This window comes from Nuphar pumila, chromosome 13 (assembly GCF_984573655.1).
Source record: "Nuphar pumila chromosome 13, dmNupPumi1.hap1.1, whole genome shotgun sequence".
In the NCBI taxonomy this organism is placed as follows: Eukaryota; Viridiplantae; Streptophyta; class Magnoliopsida; order Nymphaeales; family Nymphaeaceae; genus Nuphar; species Nuphar pumila.
In genome coordinates this window covers 8,972,633-8,990,062 of record NC_143261.1, presented here as the reverse complement: position 1 = coordinate 8,990,062, position 17,430 = coordinate 8,972,633, and the positions used below count along the sequence as shown (strand labels likewise).

General features: G+C 35.4%; 1 protein-coding gene across 1 annotated transcript in view; it reads left to right on the top strand.

Annotated features, from left to right (window-relative positions):
• The window catches only part of LOC149817695 (protein MICRORCHIDIA 2-like), a 122,661-nt gene that overhangs the window by 25,196 nt on the left and 80,035 nt on the right, over positions 1-17,430 (top strand). The window contains exons 10-12 of the mRNA XM_089983948.1: positions 1,515-1,613; positions 4,643-4,744; positions 4,821-4,967. Coding sequence (XP_089840074.1) covers positions 1,515-1,613; positions 4,643-4,744; positions 4,821-4,967 — 348 coding nt within the window. The remainder of the gene's footprint in view (positions 1-1,514; positions 1,614-4,642; positions 4,745-4,820; positions 4,968-17,430) is intronic.

Here is a 17,430-nt window from a genome sequence, read left to right as displayed (position 1 = left end):
CAAATTAATTCACTTCACATCTTCTTCAGTCAACAACTAGGCTCTTCTTAAACCCATTCATCTAGTACACCAAAGTTTTGCAAACTAGTGAGATCAAATTGCTTCTTATGCTTCCGTGTTGACAACTATTGCAGTTGCTTGAAAATGATATCCAATATTAGTCTTTTTTGGTATCATTTTTCAAAGCATAACTTCATGCAAAAGTGTAATAAATTTTAGAATACCTTTCTTTCAGTTGCAAGTTGTAGTGAACAAATGCGAGGTCATTGAGCCTTTTGTGCTCCAGACAATTCCTTCTCTTTGTGTGTATTTACTTAAAGGTACTCCAAGTTCTCTTTGTTTGTATGTACAATTATAAATTTTTTCATAAGTATATAATTATATGTTATATAATGATTATATGTAGATATAATAAAACATTCATATAAAAGATTTATATATACATGTATATTGTAAATCTTGTACACAAATATATATTCACACACTATGATTTAGCCGTCTTTATATAAATACACATTATGTATATTTTACATATGTATATACACTTATATAATTGTGTAATATATTCATATATATGTGATTACCTATAATATCTATACATTTAAAAGTTATCATGATTTGTCCAAGTTAATGAGTTGACCTGAGTAGTGGGGCTTTAGAAGAACTGATGCATGCAACATTAGACATTGACATTGTTGTAACTTTTGTAATTGAATTTAACATAATAGAGCATATTTCACATGTTAGTAATCACATTTTTAAGCACTAGTTGTTATTCTTTTACTATCCTTTGTAATTACATAGTTTAACAATGAAGTTCTAGGTAGGTGCTCTACATAGTTTAACAATGAAGTTCTTGGTAGATGCTCTTTTAGATACAGATAGCTTAACAATTGTTCTGACACTAGTCAAAGTGAGGGCAATATGTGTGGTGTTTGGGAAATGATTTATAAGAAAAGATGGTATGAAGTCTAGAAGAATAGATCAGTGTCCTTAATCTTAAAATCCATATCAACTAATGACCTGTTATTTGAGGCTATTATATGAATGACATATTTAGCATCCCAATTTAACACCATTACTCTTTACACTCTGTTATGAGCTTACATCAAGCTCATGGAAACTGTAGGTTTACCTTGTTCACTTCTGCTAGTGTTTTTCAAGTTTATTTTAAACAATAGCTTTGTCCTTAATGGAAGTAAACAGTGAAATGGAAGAATCATAAAATGTAGCCCTGCAATTTCTTGCTGCATAATATGCATTTATGATTTGTCTTAACAAGTTTGTGGTTTATCAAATGCAAGGCAAGGGATTAGATGTCAGCAATATGTCCCAATTGGTAAAAGAATTGGATGAATGCACTGCCTAGAATATATTGAGTTGCATCTTTATCTCTATGAATGATTGTTGAAGGCTTTATTCTGCGCTTGTTTCTTTAAGCTTCTGATTGTTTTTCCATATTTACTGTTTTTCAAGGCATGCTGCTTTCATTCATTTATCTGTATGTTTTGCAGTTTGAAGATATTGGGGTTCAAGGAACCAAAATAATAATATTTAACCTGTGGTTGAATGATGATGGACTCTTGGAGCTTGATTTTGATGACGATAGGGAGGTAGTATTTTAAAGCTTTGGTATCAGAGTATGTATTTGTGACAATAAATTCTTGTTTGGTGCATAGAAAACAATTGAAGGTACATATGCTTCATATTTATTTTCTCAAATTGTTTGTTTGATAATTGCAATAAAATTTGGATTTGTATGTGATGTGGCTTGAGAGTGCAATTTTTTTATTTCAATCATAGATGTTGAGTCATCATTTCCATAAGAAAGGTTATCAATTTCTGAGCTAAAGATTACTGGAACCTGGTCAACAGGATAACATTGGATTCTAGAATAACCAGCCTATAAAATGAGCTTTACACAATCAATTATATGTATGGAATAAAAAACTTGGATAACAACAGAAAAGGAAAAAAGCAAGAGCTAGAACTGTCTCAAGAAAAGCTTGTTAAAGAAAAAGGACTTTAACTGCTAAAAAAATGCTGCAAAAACAAAATAGAACAAATAAAACAAGCTTGTTGCAGACCAGAAAAAACTTCAAATTCATGTGTGTCTATATATCTATATCTATTTATATAGTCAATAGAATATGTTTGCGGGAGTATGAACTGAGATTTTTGTGATTTTTTTCCCCTTAAATCTCACCATACGTATGCGATCTACATGTTCGGTTTTATGGGGACCGGCTCTCGGATCGGCCGATTGCATTGCATAAGCAGGATCTTTTAAGGCTTGAAAATCGACGGCTTAGAATTCTCGTAAATATTCAAGCATCAAAAACTCATATTTTTCATCGAAAATACATGTTCCAACAGTTGATTCCTAGCAAACGGACTGTGCCGAACACATCTGCAGGGTTGGATTCACGAAAAAAGTGTTGGAAATACCTAGTTCACATTCTGGTAAACATATTCTAGTGATTATATAAATATAAATATAAATATAAATATAAATATAAATATAAATATAAATATAAATATAAATATAAATATAAATATAAATATAAATATACATATAAATATAAATATAAATATAAATAAATAAATATATAACAGTTCTGAAACATGCCTTGTATGAGTGCTGTAAATAGTGATAATAAACTTGTTAAGGGAATGATGAAATGAAGAAATGGTGTCCCAAGTTGTATCTATATCATGCCTAGCGCTATCTATTTATGCTTAGTATAAGATCCCAAACAAGCTTAACACAGATCCAAAATGAGCTGTGTTATTATGAAATGCTTGGTTCCATTAGCAGATATAAGGGCATCAAAATTTGAAATCATATGTTTGAAAATTTAGTGGCCAAAGTCTTTCATTTGCATTTTTTCTGTTTTGCATTAACTAAAGTTTCTCATTTACCAAACTCAAAGGATTATTAACACTGAGAGTGGGAAATTGTATCATAGCAATTAATTACTCCTGTGACTAATAAATTCTACATCTTTTGTTACTATTGCAATTAACGATTATTCATTATTCACAAAAGGTGCTTTTGTTATTTTAGTTTGTTGTAGCATGGTTGTATGTATCGTACGATATAGTATGATACATATCGTTACTTTTATATTTTGCGATACGAGTGTGTATTGTATCCGTATTGGGTGTATCATACCATGTATCATACTGTTTTGTACGATACAGTGTCAGTGCACTTAAAAAAAGCCGAACATTATATTTTTTTTCATTTTGGGTTTAAAAGGCCTTTTGAAGGCTGAGTTCTCCATATGTCTAGAATTCGTTAGAAGGCAACCCACACACCCTAAGTTCCGTGAGATCGATTTGGGAGCCTATTTGTGCGCAAGAGAGAGGGATCTTACGATTTTATCAAGAGTGCATTTCTACAATTTTTTCACTCAAGGAAATGGGTTAAGGTACAAAATCTCTATTCTTTGCTTCTTATTGAATGTTTTTGAGGAAATGTGTGTTTGGTGCTTCTTATTTTTTGCTTCTTATTGAGTTTTTTAATTGGTTTTATTTTGTTTTAGATCCTTCGATGTCGTTTTCACGTTCATGTCATATTAGAGATGATCAGGCATGGAAATACTGATGATGTACCACGATTAGGGTTATTATTGGATTTAAGATGTTTGTTTTGTGGTGCTATTATTAGAGGTGGGCTGCATAGATTTAAGTGACATATTGCAGCTCAAGATCAAAATGTACGCCCATGTCATTTTTCATCTATTCCTGTAACTTTTCGTGCTGATGGTATTGCTGAAATAAACGAAATTTAAATAAGAATTTTGCAAAAATGCAAAGATGAAGGACATCCAACCATTGTTCCATATTCTGGAAATGATGACCCACTTGCCAAACAAATGGCCCAACATAAAAAGATCATTGAGCAACACATGAGTGCAGAAATGAGGAAATACTATCCTGATGTTTAACAAATAGGCTCTAGAAGATAATTTAGTTTTATGATCTTTATAGTTTAGAACTTTAGAACTTTAGAGATGAAGATTGGCATGTAAGACGTTTTAATATAATGTTTATAGTTATCATGAACTCTTATTGGTTAATTGTAAGGCTTTAATTGTGTTTAAAATTTAAATTATGTAGTTGTCTTTTACTCTTTTATTTACATTGTCGGTTATCACTTATCTGCTGCATGGTTTGTTGTTAATTTAAATTATGTAGTTGCCTTCATATGTGAATTTATGGTTGTATTTTGTGCAGTTCATCATTGTTTTACGTGATGATTTTTTTATAATTTATGCTAAATTTCTCTATTTTTTTTTGATTTTTTGAAAATTTTGGATTTTTTTATTAAAAATGTACTATACATTTATGATACAATACGATAGGATACGGTGTTACTTTGGGCCTGACCGATATGGGTAACGATACGATACTTACAACCTTGGGTTGTAGTGCTTTCCTTACAATTGGTTAACTCATGACAACTAGAAGCGAGTCGACACATGCTGTTACTGAGAGTCTGATATAGAACCCGATTAAATGTTTGTTCATATTGCACCCATCCTTGACAATCATGATATTGCATTTAATCCCCACTTTTGCAGTCTGATGGCTTCTGGAGTTTTTGATGTTAGTCCTTTATGAATTTTGTTTGAAGGATATAAGACTTCGGGATGCCAATATGTCTGAAGGGCCTCTGAGATCACGAGCAGAACAAGTACAATCTCACATTTCGTACCGGATTCGGCATTCTCTGCGTGTAATTTTTTATCTCTTTGATTAGTTACAGCATGGTTAGAAGGTGCATAATGTTTTAATCAAATAGAAATTTGCAGGCATATGCTTCCATTCTTTATCTTAGAAGATTTGACAATTTTCAAATCATTCTAAGAGGAAAACCCATTGAGCAACATAGCATTGAAGATGATTTGAAGTTTTCTGAAGTAGTAACATACAAGCCACAACTTGGGTTTCAGAAAGAGGTAGTGTAAAAAATTTCTTTTCAGTCCCAATTGTATCAAATGAGTTCGACATCCTCTTTCATTACATGACAATTGCTTGTTTTTTTGTTCTATTTATAATTTCTCTTGCTTAGGTAACAACTCTTTGATATTTATAAGGGTGCTCTGTATATACTGAAACACGACTTTCAAAATTCTTCCTAAATGTTATAGTTGAATGTTGGCTTCTGTTTGATATTTAGAGCTACACTTAACAGGGCACTAAGCACAAAAAAATGCAGCTTGCTCTCTCATTAACGACATGTTCAAAAACCTGTATGTACAGCATAACGTGACATGCTGAATAAATAAAGATTACAAGGAATGATAGAATTAGGGACAGAAGATAGAAATATGCCTATGCCCCCCCCCCCCCCCCTAAGGAAAGAAACTTGAGATGGTGTCATTTGTAAGGAAATGAGAGCCTTCAAAACACAAACGAGAATGTCCACCAAAAGATACGAAATGGACAAGCACAAAAGAGAGCCACAAATGGCACACTCACAAAGCCCACAAAGGGCACACACAATGTAAAAACAATATTTTATTAATGCTCAAATATGCAAGAAAGCATACATCTCAAAGAGGGGTTTCTTCACCCCTATATATACAAGCAACAGGAAGCTCAAATAGCCATTGGATCTAGTCCAACGGCTAGTCAACTGAGGGTTGACCAAGCTAAAAAATAAAAAAATAAAGAAGAAAAAAGAAAAAAAATTACAAAATGCTTTATTATATATATATATAACATATCTATACACACACATTATATATGTATATTTTAACACTTCTCAAACTTACGGTATAATGACCGAAAGTTTGCCATAAAGGAAGTGAAACCTACGAGCTGAGAGAGGTTTAGTTAAGAAGTCTGCCAATTGGTATTCTAGGCAGATCAATATTGCCATGTAGATAGTCTTCTCATACATAGTGACAATCCATGTCGATATGTTTGGTGCGCTGGTGAAACGTACGATTACTGGCAATGTCAATCGTACTTTTGTTGTTACAATACATTTTCGAAGTTCAAAGGTCCTGTTACTTGAATTCCCACATCTGCCAACAATCTCTTTAGCCGGATCACTACCATTTAGGGGTGGCAATCGGGTCAGGTTGGCGGGTTGGGTTGGTGGGTTGGCGGGTCAGCATACCTCAACATGAACCCGACCCGTTTATTAAACGGGTCGGCTGTGGCAAACACGAACTCGACCCATTTATTAAATGGGTAACCCGACCCGACACAGTTAACCCGTTTAATAAACGGGCCGGGTTCGAGTAAACAGGTTGGCGGGCGGGTCGGGTAAACGAGTTGGCGGGTCGGGTTCGAGTAAACAGGTTGGCGGGCGGGTCGGGTAAACGAGTTGGCGGGTCGGGTTCGGGTAAACTGGTTGACCCGCCCGCCTAACCCATTTATTAAACGGGTTAGCCGGGTTGGCGGGTTGGCATACCCCTAACACGAACCCGATCTGTTTAATAAACGGGTTAGGCGGGTCAACCCGTTTACGACACAAACTCGTTTAAGCCAAACCCGAACCCGGCTGAGAAGCGGGTTGGCGGGTCGTGTCAGATTTTTCCACCCCTGCTTCCATTGTAGTAGTAGTCATGATCCATTATTCAACTTCCATTGACGACAAAGAGACTTTCTGTTTCACCTCTACAAAATCAGGGATTGACCTAAAAATACACAAAAACCTGTGGTTTTGTCTGTGATTGGGATCACCTCCTCAATCAACATTAGTATAAACAATTAAATCTGATGAAGATGACAAGAAGAGGCTTCTATAAATGAAAGTTTTAATATATCTAATAATTCATAAAGCGGCTCCCATGTGAACAAAAGTGAAAGCGTGTTGAAATTGACTAGCTGTGTGGACAACATATGCTATATTAGGTCTAGTAATGAAAAGGCAAAAGAGTATTCCGATATGCTATTTATAGGGAGTTGGATTTTCAAGAGGTTATCTATCATCATTTTCCATCTTGACATTTATAATCTTGAGAGTGTCTACTCTTGTAATTTCAGACATGAAAATAATATTAGAAGCAAATTTAGATTGAGACAACAAATACCCTCTAGGAGAATAATCAACTTCAAATATTATAAAGTATCTTAAGAAACCCAAATTAGTCATTCCAAATTTATTTTTAAGCAGTTTTTAAATATTTTCAACTCCCGATTAGTCTCTTCTAGTGATGATCATATCGTTCACATATAAGAGGAGGATAACAATACCTGCATTAGTTTTCTTAACAAATAAAGTTGTGTCAGTTAAGCAAGATGTAAAGCCAATATCAAGCATAACTTTACTAAATTTGTCATACCATGCTTGTTTTAGACCATAAAGTGCCTTATTTGAACGAAAAGTTTTTTTCTTAAGAATGTTCACACCAGGTAGTGCCTACATGTATACTTCAACTAAATTTCCAATAAGGAAAACATATATGCCAACTTCTAGTGGAGGCTATTGCTACTAGTGTCTTAACAATAGTCATCCTAGTGATGGGAGCAAAGGTTTTCTCATAATCTATACCATATTTTTGGGAATACTCACTTATCCCTCTCTAGGGTCCCATCACTCTTAGTTTTTACCTTTAAGGCGTCTAGCATAGTTGACAAACCCGGCGAGTTGACTCGAGAATCGCCCAAGTTGACCCGGATCAAACCTCAACTGGGTCACGATTCAGGACTACCGATCCAACCCATTAAATAAAATTTTTTATTATGTATTTTATTATTTTAATGCATAATTCTTTTATAAAGTCACGTGTTATAAAGAATCTAATATTGTTCAATTAAAACAGTTAATAATCATGTATAATTATATGTTTTTGTAACTTATCTATTGGCATATTAGCTTGAAGTTTAGTTATTTCCATGTTTTATTCATGTGCTTACACTATAAAATATAGAGTCCTGACTCGTCTGACCCAGTAGGGGTCCGATCCGAGCCTGAGTCATGAGTTTGCCAATTATGGCGTTTAGCTATACCTCATGGTTTCTTTTCACTCAAAAAGTCCCTTGGCTTGAGCATAAGTTGAGGGTTCTATATAGAAACGAATTAACATGATATATGCTTTGTACTTATGAAAAAGTCATAAGACAAATTTTTCTGGTGGCTTAGAGGCTCTAGATGATCTTGATTGCACTTCATATTGATTTTCAATATCAAAATATTTTTCAAGTGCATATGAAGGTTTAGGGACACTATATCTAGAATAGTGTAATTAATTTGTGTCACCATGGGATTGCTTTTCACTAGTCACATCATTTCTAGATTCATTGTCATTATCAAGATCAAACTCGCAATCACAAGCATCAATATCATTCTTTGAAACAAAATCTAACAAAAAGGAATACTCAATTACTTCCTTAGATTTTTCAATGTCATTTTTTTTTCTTTTCTACAAAGAGATACACGAGCACGAGCACACAAATATGCAATTGTCAATCAATGATCAAGAGCAAGGTTGTAAGTATCGTATCGTTACCCGTGTTGGTCCGCCCAAATTAAGATCGTATCATATCATATCGTAAAATATCATAATTTTTTAATAATTTGTTTTTCAAAATATCTAAAAAAATCAAGAAAAATCAGAAAAAATTATATAAAATTCTAAAAAAACCATATCACATGAAACAGTGATGAATTGCACAAAATACAACCATAAAATCACATATGAAGCATTTATGTCTCTATGAGCTGTATAAGACATCATCAAACATCAATTAATATAAAATAATAAATAATATTGCATGCATATCTCACAAGAACAATGCAAAATATTAAATATATTGCAATTCAGAACATGCCACAAGACTCATACTTTCATATTACATAAACAAAAACAAAATAACCAAGTTTATAAACAATTAAATGTTAAATAACTGGTTTTCTAAAAATATTATATAAAACCTCAATAATCATAATCATTTTATTCTTCTTCTTCTCCTCCTTCGACATCCACATCGTCTCCAAGATATGTGGGGTTTGCATCATCTACCTCCTGTGCTCTTTCCACGTTGATCTACTGAATGTCCTCTTCATTAAAAAAAGTTCCTGCTTCTTCAACCAATGCATCAAATTCATCAAAATGTTCCAAACTAATGAGATCAAATTGCTCTTTGTGCCCCCTTGATGATAACTTTTCGATTTGCCTAAAAAGATAACATGGAAAAATTAAAATTAGTTGGATTTTGAATGCTATAAAAAATATTAAATAAACACATAAAAATGACAATTAAACTTTATAATTTTATATACCTCTGCTGTAGTCGTAAGTTGTAGCGAACGTAGACGAGGTCATTGTGCCTTTTGTGCTTCAATCTATTTCTTCTTTTGGTATGAATTTGCTCAAAGACACTCTATTTTCTTTCACATTCACTTGCACTACATGTTTGACTAAGAATGAGAATGACAAAAGCTTTCAAATTTGGAACATCGCTTTCAAACTTGACCCACCACATGTCTTAAAAGAAATGGAAAATGAAAAATCAGTGAGACAATAATATATATAATCATACAAAATATCATAACTAAATAATAATTTGAAATTAAAAATTAAAATAGACAAAATAAATTACTTGGACACATCATGGCATGGTTTCGCATTGCTGTAGGGCTCCCCATTTCATACAATGCATTATTATAAGTTTTCATTTTCTTATGAATTTGATCTTGAACCCTATAATCAGGGTTCAACCTTTCGCTGCAGTTCAAAAGTCTCTTATTGACTTCTCTGTCCATTTTAAATGTAAGGGGGTATCTAAATGCATGATTTAAATAATATGCTTCAACATGAAGAGGCTGATAAAGTTGCCCAATCCACCTATGGTCAATGATGTTCCATGTACAATTTTTCTTTCTCTTCAAATTATCTCTAATGACTTCTTTTGCCATGACCTCATAGAAATAACCTATAGTTGATCGGTCTTTATTGTCAACCAATCAAAGCACCTTCACCAAAGGTATAGTTATTTTCAATAACTTGACGCATGAATCTCAAAATTCACTTTTGAATATAATATATAAAATTCTCTAAGCTTTCTTTTTTGTGCATGGGGATATGTATTCCATTCATCTAATCAAAACATTTTTTTAGTGCAACTCTATTCTTTATTAGACTTTGCAATTGTAGCAAATATAGTAACTGTACTACAAATCAACTCAGCACCACGAGTGTACTTTCTCATTAGGATTAAAACCCATGCATGATTTTAAATAAATTTAGTAATTTTGGGTAGCATTAAATTGTCTGCTTTATCTCATCCATGCTGTCGATGTCCTTAAGCATGAGGTCTATGCAAAGGGCAACACACGAGGTCTAAAAGAATAACCTAAATTTTTTTGCCAATTCTTTATATGCTGCCCTATAATTTGCTGTATTATCAGTAATAAATTGCATAATATTTTGAGGTTGAACCTCTTCCACAGCTTGATAAAAAACTCTGAGAAATGCATTTGCTATCTTGGGTGTATCAAACAAATCAATTGCCTTAAAAAATATAGTTCCTTTTGGGCAATAGACAAGAAAATTTGTGAAGGTCCTTCACTATTTGTCTGTCCATCCATTTGCCATGATGCTACACTCAGTTTATCTCCATGACTGCTTCATCTCATCACAATATGCCTTCACTTCTTTCATATTACTATCTAAATTTTTACTCTCCAAGCATGATATAAAGACATTTTATATCCAGACCCGATACTGGTTATGATATCTACCATGACCTGAAAATGAAAAGAATTTGCCGCATTGAAAGGAATATAGGCATCATAAACCATCTTTCAGCCATGACATTCGCTTGCTCGACTAAATGTTGAGTCATATCAGTATCAACTCTACTCAAGGGCGGACTAAGAAGGAAAAAGCTCCTAATAGAGCCTATAGCTCTACCTCCTCTCGAGGAACTCCTTCCTCTTCCTCTTCTTCTTCTTTTTGTGCCTGCAACGATACTACTACTGGCACCAGCCACGTACTTCCCCTTCGTTGTAGAACTTCCTACTTCTGATTCTATGCTAGGGGCTATAGGATCTGAAGTAGGGATCTCATCTTTCTCATACACATCTTCCCAGGGCTCCAAATACCCCATTTCTGTCTCATTCATCTCTCTTTCTTGTCTTTTTTTCTCATACCATCAAGTAATTGCTGACATTGCCATTTTACGACATCCGACAATTTCCTTGACGTTTATGTGACAACATTAACATGTGTTCCGACTAAATGATAATTCAACCGAGAGATACCACCTGAAAAAGTATTTTGGCAATAGTTGCATTTGAGTTTTAATCGGGTTTCACTCATTACTTGAGTGCCCCATTGCCATGCCGGATCCTTTGATGCCATCTTCCAAAAAAAAAACTCAATAAGAAGCAAAAAATATGGATTTTTTATCTTAACCTACTTCTGAGTGAAAAAATGGTAGAAATGTACTTGAGTAAATTGCAAAAGCTCTCTCCCTAAGGCATGGATCAGCCCCCAAATCTCTTTCACCGCTCCTAGGGTGCGTGGGTTCCCCTATGATGGCCTCTACACAAATGAGGGAGTCCGCCCTCAAAAGGCATTTAAAACCCAAAAGTTAAAAAATAAGTTTTGACCCATTTTAAAGTGCACTTATATTGTGTCATACGATATACCTTATATCGTACAATACGGGTCGATGCATGAGTCTATCATACGATATACTCGATACAGGTACGATACACTCGTATTACGGTACGAGTGTGTATCCTATTGAGAACCTTAATAATAACGATATGTATTATACCGTATCATACGATACTTACAACACTGATTAAGAGCACTTTGGCTCTGATATCATGTAAGGAAATGAGGACCTTCAAAACACAAACTAGAATGTTCACCAATAAATACGAAATGAACAAACACAAAAGAGAGCCACAAATATCACACACGAAGAAGGCTCTCATAGTATAAAAAATAATATTGTATTAATGCTCAAATATTCAAGAAACCATACTTCTCAAAGAGGAGTTTCACCCCTATATATACAAGACGAAACTAAAAAATACAAAAACAAAGAAAAATAAATAAAAATAAAAATTACAAAATGGTTTATTATATAAACAATTTATATATATATACATATGTATATATGTATACAAGTACATATACATAGGTATGTATACATATATATATTATATATATACATTATATATATACATTATATATGTACATTTTAACAACATTATCATTGATTTTGGTTCATCACTTGTTATCTTGCTAGTGAGCTGTGCGAAGCCTAGCTTCGTTTGCACTCGCAAAGCCCATCAGCCCTAGGAAATGTAGTGAAATATGCAGAAATACAAAATAATGGCCTCTAAGGGTTTAAAAGATCATAAACCCAAAGTGCACACGCAAGTACATAAGTCCAACTAAGGGACAATACAAGAGCACAAAGGCACAACACAAGCACTAAGCGCATTCAAGACTTTAAAAAACAAAACAAAAGAACACAAAATATAAAGAATATTGATATTATTGAGCATTAATGCTCAAGAGAAGCATTAAAGAACAAGAGGTGGTTCACCCCTATTTATATACAAGAGGTAGCACAAATAGAGTTGTTGGACTGTTCTAACAACTATAAATATAACTCTGACTGTTCCAACAACTCTATTGAGAATCCAAAAAAAAAACCCAGCAGCTCTATTTGGTCTGTGATAGTCCCTATAAAAACAAAAAAGGATAAAAAGAACAAAATAAAGTAAGAGTACTAATGTGCCCCTAATGGGCACAACCTATTACATAGATAAAATGACCAAAATACTCCTAATGGGTATTTACCTATTATATCATTATAAATACACACACACACACATATATATATATATATATATATATATATATATATGACTTAACACTCCCCTCAAACTTACAGTGTAATATACTGAAAGTTTGGAAATACAAAACAGAATCAATGGAAAGGATCTAAGTCTTCAAGTGTCTTTAATGAAAATCTCCATCTTTATGACATATCAGAGAATTTTGCAAATACAAGTCTTCAAATATCTTCATTGGTGATCATCCCCAAACGCCTTCATCAGCTATCTCCATCTTCATTTTCATGATGTATAAAAAATATTCCTTTCTCAATCCATTTCATTTTTAAGAACATGGAGAAAGAACAAAACAAAGGCCCCAACTACACAAAAGAATGTATTCTAGCCAAATAGTTATAAAATTTTAAAACAAATATATATTTTGAATAAGAATAACACTTAATTAGATTTTTTCAAACAAAGTAGCAATAATTTTTAGACAATCCTTAAGAAAGATAAGATGAGCATACCTCAAAGAGAATTTTTTATGAAATTAATTTTAGACAATCATAAACTCAAAATCAACGTATTTTTCAAGAAAACATAAATATTGATCATAAGAGAATTTAATCACTAAAGAACATATAAATTATCAAAAAGAGATAAACAATCATGTATCCCAAATTTTTAGAAAAAACAAATCAAATAAAACAAATCATCAATTTGTACTAAAAACATGCATATAAAGTATAACACTTCAAAAAAAGAACTCTCAAGAAAAAATGTGTTAATTAAATTTATGCATACAACAATGTGAATCAATAGATTCAATACGAAACATATATATATATATATATATATATATATATATGCAATAATTTTAATGCACATAATAATAAGTGAGCAATCTTATAGGTCATAACCCATTAAAATTCACTCACACAACCTGGAATGAGTTTAAGTACATTGAACCAAATAACACTCTTTAAAACACACACACAGTGCAAAACAAAACCATAACTTATTAATAAAATTTTCAGTTTATTACAAAATGCTAAACATTCTTTCCCACAATCCAAAAATCTAAAGAGAGCTCAAAGCTCAGAGCCAAGACGTCAGCAGAAAGAAGGCAAAATCTCGAGCCATGTTGCATCGTGCCATTGGCCGCATGTAAAGTTTTACTCGTCACTTGCCCATGAAATGGGTCAGTTTCATAACAAACCAGTAGGTGCACGAATAAACAATGTAGAATAAAATAAAGCAAGACATTAATCAGATAAGCAATTGATTTCATCAAAAGCAACAATTACAGTATGTAATCTATTCTAGCAGGTGCAACGCATGCAAAGATCTATTGCCTTGAAACAGATATACCAACAACATTGCAAGTAGTATAAATCTCAATTATCTATAACTATTATGAAATGAATATTCTTTAAGTTCTGATATTAACTGACCTGTGGGTACGCACAACCGTGGAATGTAGAAACAACCGAGACCGATCTGGGGGCTTATTATATCAAATGTTTTTCATTAACCCGGATGGCTAACTGAGTTCACTCCTAAAGGGACGGTCAATGACCAAGAGAGTAAATTCTCAAAGACATTCGTGGCTCATGGATGCATCTAACTTCTGCAGAGTACCTGAGAGTTACCATCTAAGATAATTTATGGTAATCCTAATTCTCCTAACTCTGATGACTGTGAAAGCCCAGTCTTTTGCCTGTGGGGTGGTTGTTAACAACCTTTCTATTGGAGTTTTTGTATCATCCATCATCTCCCTTGATGAACCGTGAAGGTCGAATGGGTACGATGGAGGTTTTTTAACTACCGCCCCATTCTACATGCTCTGGTCTGTTAGACCCACTCAAGCATCTTGCCTGTGAAAGCGAATTGTCACCATTTATGTGATCTCAACATTATGCTATATGCACGCTTTGACGTTGCCACAACCTCATCATCCAAACATCGTAACACCCATGTGATGCACTTGTCCAAAAGTATGGTTGTACCTACCTAAAGGTACGACTACGATGAGAGGACAATCATTTAATATCTTGCAATTCCTTTAGTTCATACATGACATGCATTGCTCTTTAAGCATTTGGCCTATGGAGGCGAACATCATTATTTTCACTTATTTCAACAACGTGCTCATTACACACTTCGAGGTGCTCAACGACCTCATATACTACTTATCGTAATGTATATACCGTACCTGACTAAAGGTACGACTACGATAGCAGGTTATGGGTTTCCTGAAGGATAACCCCACACAGTGTTTCATATAACTTAAAAGCAATAATATACTTGGCATGCTCAAATACTACGAAACAAGAAATCTTTAACAGGTCTTGAGATCGCCGTGGATCCAATCATTTCTTCCGAGTAACCGACTCGGGGTACAATTAGTTGCATCTAGCAACACATAAATAGATCACAAGCTTTATAAGCAGAATTTTGTTCTCGAGAAGTCAGCCTTGCACAAGGAAGCACCTTCTCTTAAGCTTTTAGTGCTTGTACACAATTTCACACCTTTCTAAAAGACGTGAAATATGGTACGCGCACCTGCACACCCTACGAGGCTTGCCTGAGGGTGACAACAAGATCCAACATGTAATAACAAACAAAATATCTAAACACAGTAATAGGAATCACTATAGAAATGAGCCTACCCATATAGAATACATCAAGCATGTAATTTAGAAGAGTAAGCACGAGGAAATACCAAACAGGCAATCACAAGTTATATTGCTCTACATGTACGCATCTATGAAATATCAATTATTCCATCTCAGAATCCTTATACTTTATTTAATTTATCCAAAATCCTCGTGCGACTTTCCCCTACCTTGGGATGTTGTGTCACTGTGTGCGCCTACGAGTGTTGGTGATACGGGGCTTGGGCCGTGAAGCCAGAGCGCGATTTATCGTATGAACTACAAACAAACAAAACGTGATTATCGATACATCGCAAGCATTGGCTGAATTGGGGTCTATCCCAATCCGACATTCAACACCATAGGGTTTTGGACATGATTACGTGCTCTAACAACTTTTACCGAACAACACAAGCGGAAACCTATTTAGTTCCACTAAAAGAGGAGTCAGACAAGGAGTGTTGGTCTTGCTTGCTGGAACCGGAGGGCGGCAGGGGCGATCCCCCTGCCAGCCAAAAACAGAGAGGCAGCAAGGGCCTTGCCCCTGCCTGGTGGAAATAGAAGGGCAGTAGGGGCATCGCCCCTGACTGTCAGAATAGAGAGGCAGCAGGGGTCTTGCCCCTGCCTGCCGGAAACAAAAGGGTGGCAGGGGCGATCCCCTGCCGGTCGAAAACATCGAAGAGAGAGGGAGAGGGGAGAGAGCGGCAGAGGCCGCTAGCCCCCCTATCGGACCTCTGGCGAGTGGCGACCAATAGGGAGAGAGAGACCACGGGCGGCAGGAGCCACCGACCACCTGTCGACCTATTGGTAGGCAACATAGGAGGGAGAAAAGGGCGGTAGGGGCCACCAGCCACCTGCCGACCGCCTAGCAGGTCACAGAGGAGGGGGCAAGTGCGGCAGGGGCCGCCGACCCTCAGGCAGGCCCCAAAGGAGAGGGGGAGGGGCGGTAGGGGCCACCTGTCGGACCCCCTCCCGCACACAGAGAGAGGGAAGAAGGCGCGATAGGGGGACTGCCGACCTCCCGTTGGCGCTCCGATAACCAAAAAGAGAGGGAGGATGCGGTAGGGGCCAACAACCCCCTGCCAGCCCTCCGGCAAACCACAAAAGAGAGAGGGAGAGCGCGACAGGGGGGGCGTTGGCCTCCTACCGGCCCTTCGACAGACACAGAGGGAGATAGATGAAGGAGGCAAAGAGCGAAAGCGAGATGCAGGCGTACCTGTAAGGTGGCCGGCCACAACGTCGGGGGTTGCGAGCAGGGGGCACCAGCGCGAGGAGAGCGAGGAAGAGGAGGAGAGAGGCGCGACGCTGAGAGCCCACCCTCCCCTCCTGCGATGCTCTTAAAGAGCTTGGGGGCGATAATCAGGGAAACCCTCAAGGATTTCCCTTATCCGGTCGAGGGGGGGGGCAAGCCCTTGCGGCCCTTCTTCGTTAAAAAGAACTCGGCCCCCCTTGCGTTGGGCGATATAACCCTAATCGGTTTTCGCACACGGGTCATATTCGGATTCGACTTGAGTCCGAAATGAATATTTTTTTTGTAGGTTTTTACACACACATTTATATTATATATATATATATATATGTTATCAATGAAATGCATGGAATTTTATCAATAAACAATTTTCCATACAAGGAAAAAACTAGTAAAAGTTTAGAAATTTTATAGAGAAATTTAAAAATCCCACATAATACAATAAATGATATTTGCAAATTTCAATAATAATTCGACCACCACAAATAATTACCTCAGTAGACCTTCAAACCACAAAATTCAAGTGTATCAGCTATTAGAACAAGATCACAATCACAATGCTACTTATGGGCTTAACAAATACACAAAAAATGTGAATAACCAATGGGTGCACATAACTTACCACATTAACACAAAACATCTTGTGTACATAAAATAACACTTAAATAAGAGACAAAACTCAATATTCAAGCATATCAGCTACTAGAACAAGAGCATAATAATAACACACAAAAAATGTCAATAACCAATGGGTG